The sequence below is a fragment of the Gavialis gangeticus genome, unplaced genomic scaffold (genome assembly GCF_001723915.1).
Source record: "Gavialis gangeticus isolate Ggan-Ray unplaced genomic scaffold, GavGan_comp1, whole genome shotgun sequence".
Taxonomy (NCBI): Eukaryota; Metazoa; Chordata; order Crocodylia; family Gavialidae; genus Gavialis; species Gavialis gangeticus.
The window spans coordinates 27909514-27914733 of NW_017728998.1; the positions used below are offsets into that span (position 1 = coordinate 27909514).

General features: G+C 43.9%; 1 protein-coding gene across 1 annotated transcript in view; it reads right to left on the bottom strand.

The window, feature by feature from the left end:
* Nucleotides 1–4132: 4132 nt before the first annotated feature.
* CUNH16orf87 (chromosome unknown C16orf87 homolog) overlaps nt 4133–5220 on the bottom strand; it is a 43777-nt gene continuing 42689 nt past the window's right edge. Inside the window, exon 4 of the mRNA XM_019505653.1 lies at nt 4133–4676. Coding sequence (XP_019361198.1) covers nt 4558–4676 — 119 coding nt within the window. The 3' untranslated portion in view covers nt 4133–4557. The remainder of the gene's footprint in view (nt 4677–5220) is intronic.

Here is a 5220-nt window from a genome sequence, read left to right on the forward strand (position 1 = left end):
GGGGGGGGGGGGGGAGGCATATGCCCCCAGATCCACATGGAGCAGGGCAGGATGCCGCTGCAGGCTGGGGACAGGGTTGTGCCAGGCTGTTCCTGGCAGGGGCTGGGCTAGGCTGCGCTCTGGGCTGACAGCAGCAGTGCTGGGAGGGGGTTATGGGAGGGTCTGCAGCCACCCCAGAATTCAGTTGCCCACCCAAATGGCCCCCAGCTACCGCCACCCCCAGCACAGCCCTGCTAGGAACAGCCCAGCACCAACCCCAGCCCACAGCTACAGCCCGCCCTGCCCCACCCCACAGGGTGATCTGGGGTCACAGGCCCCCATACCCTTCCAGGGGTGCACGCAGAAGCAGGAGCCAGTGCGGAGCGTGGGATGGAGCCACAGCTCAGCTGAGGGACAGAGGGAAGGGGGTGGCAGTTCCCATCAGTGCACACACCTCAGAAGGGAACCGAGGACTTGGGGCAGGCAGTGGTGGTGCTGGGAGGGGGCTATGGGAGTGGGGCTGCAGCCACTCCAGAATTTGCTGTAGCTCCCCATAGCTCCCTCCCAGCACTGTTGCCACCCAGCCCACCTCCCTGTTGGGAACAGCCTGGCGCCACCCACAGCCGCATCTCATCCTCCCCCATGCAGATCCAGGGGCGCACACCCCATGCCCTCCTGGGGTGCACATAGTTGCAGGAGCTGCCCCCCACACAGCTCAGTTCTGCACCTCACCCCAGCTGGGCAGCCCCTCCCCCACCACTGGGCCAGCCCACTCTTGCCCCGTGAAAAATCCAGGGGCATATTTTCCCATGCCCTCCTGGGTTGTGTGCAGCAGCAGGAGCTGCCATCCCTCTCCCCGCACGCCCTGGATGAGCCACTTGTGGCTCTATCCTTTGCTTTCCCCCAGCTGTGCAGCTGCAGCCCTAGCCCCAGTCCCACTCCCTCCCTCCCTCACAGGGCGGGGGGTGGCTCAATTTACTGCCCCCCCTTAAAAACAAGAAAAAAAATGTATAACTGGGTACCTGAGCTGGAACTTTGGAAAGATGCTGATGTTGAAAGAACATTAAGGACCATAAATAGGTAACACATTGCCAGCAATTTTGCCTGTGCATTATGTTACCTAGTACAGGGGTTCTCAACCTATTTTAACAAGTGTAGCCTTTCTCTCTCAAAAATTCCATCCAAAGGGTGTCATACAATTATTTTGCTAATATCAAACTATTTGATCCCTTTCTGAATGAATGGAAATATTCCAGCTGATTTAGGGGTTGGACTATCCCTAAGGGAACAAATTAATTCCTGCTGAGGCAAGGGGAAAAAAAAAGTCACCAGCCACTTGTGATGCCATTTTCATGTTCTTTTCACCGTGTTCCTCCCCCTCACCATTGATTGGCCAAGAGGGCTGTACAATGGGCAGCTTGCTCAGCCAATCAGCAGCAAAGGGCAACTGCCATTTTTGTTGCTCCCCTTCATGCCAGCAGCTCCCCTCCCTGCCCAGTGAGCTACAAGGTCGGGCCACAGCAGCCCCTTCCCCGAGGACCACTGGCTCACACTGCAGATCCAGCATTTTATTTTTTAGAATTTGCAAGTAGGGTAGATCCCTACTGATAATATATTAGAAGTATTGTGGCACTGCCAGAGTCAATTTTAGGACACACATTAGTACCCTTGCTCTTCCAAGCAATAAAAATCACAATCACATGTGTGGCAATAGGACAGGTATACATCTAAAAAATGCATTATAAGTAAATTTCAATTGTGGAATAGAGAAAAAGAAAAAAAGAAGGAAAAACCTGAAATGCTCCTTTCACAAATCCTCACAATGCTGCGAAGGCAACAATGCTAGATGAATAATTCAGTTACTAAGATTCCAGACCCTTTTACTCCAGAAAGCATAGCCATACATCAGACAAAATTAAAAATATGGTTTCCATCTGTTCTAAATAAGCTGAAGGGAAAAATAATTTTCTGTTCAGCTGCTGGTACTGTAGACTACAAAAGGCAAAATATATTGAACTGCGAAGATCTTATATAAATTTTAAGAATGCTGCATCCAGAACTGTTTCTAGTTATTTGAGGAAGTATTTGCAGCCTAACTTCCATTTACTTTCACCTGAAAGGATGGAAATGTTTTACACAATACAAAGCTAACATGGCAAATCACAAAAGAATGAAAAACAACATTTATCTAAACATTTTCAGCCCCTGTGCAAAATACCATGGGAGGTCTGTACTGAAATTAGATATGGGCAGATTAGGAAAACAGTTTTTTTTTTTTAATGTTTCATTTACAGTCTTGCTTCTTGGAAAACCTTGCGTTTTCAATGAATTCACACGTTATATTAAACAGACACAGCTACATTTTAAAAGACATGGAACATTTTTCTTCTCTCACCACTCAGCTATCACTAGCTTTAAATTTATTATTTTGTATATTGCTTCAATGCATCTACATTCCAGGGTATTCTGAAGTGCATTCCTTTATACTAAAGGCTCATTAGATGTTGTGGTCCTCTTCTGTACAAATAAAAGGGGGCGCGGGGGAGAAAGAAAAGAGAAGCAGAACAGTGAAATCTTGACTCAAAAGTATAAATGCCTATTTTACTTGATCCAAATCTCCAAAAATCAGCTACATTTAAAAAAAGTCTTTTGAAAAGTCTAATGTTTAATCTTTAGGAAATTAAAACACAGAGTTAGCTGGGTTTTTTAAAACTGCTAACGTGCTCTGTTTACATAGGGAAGACTAGACAGTTTCCAGCGGGTGGGGAGAGAATACATTGGGACTTGGAGAAATGACTACAATCCATTGGTAGAAACAAGCCTCCTTAACTGGTTTACTCTCAGTAAAATCTATATACCTCTGCAGCTTATTAAAACTTTCTGTAGAGGGTAAGGGTCATCAGGGGAAAAAAAAAGGTTATGTGAATAAGTCAGGTTAAATATAGGGAAGAACTGGCAGCTGAAGAGAACCAGGGAAGTAGGAGGTAGATGCTATTAAGTTTTAAGGAATGAAGGTTTTAGTATTCTCATATAATAAAGGGCTTAGTCCTCTGTCCATAATACTCTTGGAGCACTCGGATTGGTTACTGAAACAACCAGAATGCTCCAAGAGCATTACAGACAGGATGTGGTGGCACAGTGGAGCACGGCCATGACAGCAGGGACAGAGCAGGAAGGAGAGGCCAGCACCACTGGCATCACCCCCTCCCTCCCCCTTGGAGGCGGAGCAGGGACAGAGTTGCGGGGGGGATAAGGCCAGCAGCCTTTGTTTTTGTTATTCAAAATTCATCTGTCATTCTCGATGGGCAACTCGCAAGTAGGAATATGAAGAGGGGATGGTGCAAGTCCTGAGCTGAAGAATACTTGTTAGTGCTCGAACAGTAAAAGGCACAATTTAAACATTACAATTGCTTGGAACTCTGTTGCCCCCACTTGTCAATTCCAAGTTTATTCACCTACCAACACAAACCAGAGGTTGTATTAATACCTGGAACGCTGCCCTCCATGTCTGCCTACTACTCATTATCAGTGACCAAACATAGTTTGTGAAAACAGATTTGTGTCCTACTTGAGGAAGTATCGTCTTGTGTTTGAAACTCCTCATTTACCATGTTAAACAAAACAAAGATTCTATAGGAGTTGTTTAAGTATTTCTACACACACTCACCACCTTTAAAAAGTAAAATAAGCAAGCTACCAATCTAGCCAAACAGTATAAAATTTCACACACACCCCTATCCACCATGGTTTAGTTTTAAACAGACCCAACATTAACATGACTTTTACCGTTTCATTGTTTACCTGTATTACCCTTTTCTCCCCAGCACCACCTGGGGTGACAAGGAATAATGGTAATAAGCTGATGGAGAATAGGTTTAGGTTAGAGATCAGAAGGCAATATTTTACAGTTAGGGTGGCCAAAATCTGGAACCAACTTCCCAGGGAAGTGGTCCTCGCCCCTACCTTGGGCAAATTCAAGAGGAGGTTGGATGATCACCTGTCAGGGGTCTTGTGAACCCAGCATTCATTCTTGCCTGTGGAAGGGGGTCAGGCTAGATGATCTATTCAGTCCCTCCTGACCCCTAGCTACTAGCTAGCTACTATGGAATCAAACCAAAACAACTTTAATGTTATAAATACAATTAATTCACAGTTCAATAATAGAATACCAATTTATTAAAACGTTAGAACTGTACATGTGTAAACTGTAATATAATTGAAAAATCTGAAATATATTTTGTTTTAAAAGAAAAATCATTTTTCTGAAATTTAAAATATTGCATGTCTGGCAACAAATATTGAAGTGCTCTGGAAAGGGTGCATTCTCTCTGTGCACTTGTCTACCTTTAGTCTTCAAGGTAGAAAGCATTTTTGCTGTCTGATTTTCAGAACAAAAGCTTGACATTTCTTCTTTGTGTCATAGATACCCAAAAATCTGAGCTTCAAAACAGCAGCACAACTTTAACAGGGAAAACTTTGGTCCTTGTCGACACAGACAACATGCTTCCTGAGAGTCCACGACACCTTGGAAATATGCTAGCCATCTTGCATACAAATGCATCCGATTGTGCTGACGAATTACAGAATGAGTCTTTGATTGATAATTTTTCTGTTTATTTCCGCCAATGCCACTGAAAACACGAAAGCCTTTTCATCAGAAAGGTTAGCATACATGTCAACTTCTTTTTCCTGTTTTTCTGTAGAAGAAAAAAAAGTCACCATTAACAAAAGCTTTTTACAGCAAATGCATACATTAATTAGTTATGCAGATGGTAATTATAATGTGGGACAGTTCATTAAAACTGAAAAGGGGAACTGAAGATAATCTGTTCCATTTAAGAAAAAAGAGAATCACTGTAATCAGTCATCTGAAAACATGACAAATCCTTAGCTGTCATTGACAAAGGAATGATGACTTATTCCAACGTTTTATTAATTTCTGACACACCCAGACCAGTATTCAATGTTACTTTAGGCTTGTTCCACCAAATAAAACAAATTTTTGCTTTTAACAAAACAAAACCCTCCCAAAACCCCCAACCCCCCCAAAACTTTTCAATACAAGGATTCAAGGATGAGCCTGCAGCACCCCAAAATACTAGGATATTTTCCCTACTTCATGGAATTGTCTACACATGACACTACAATGCTGCAGTGATGCACTATGGTGACGTACTGTTTGTGGGCGTCTACACGTGGACAGCAGCTACTTTGCCATAGTGGCACACTCCTCCACCTTAG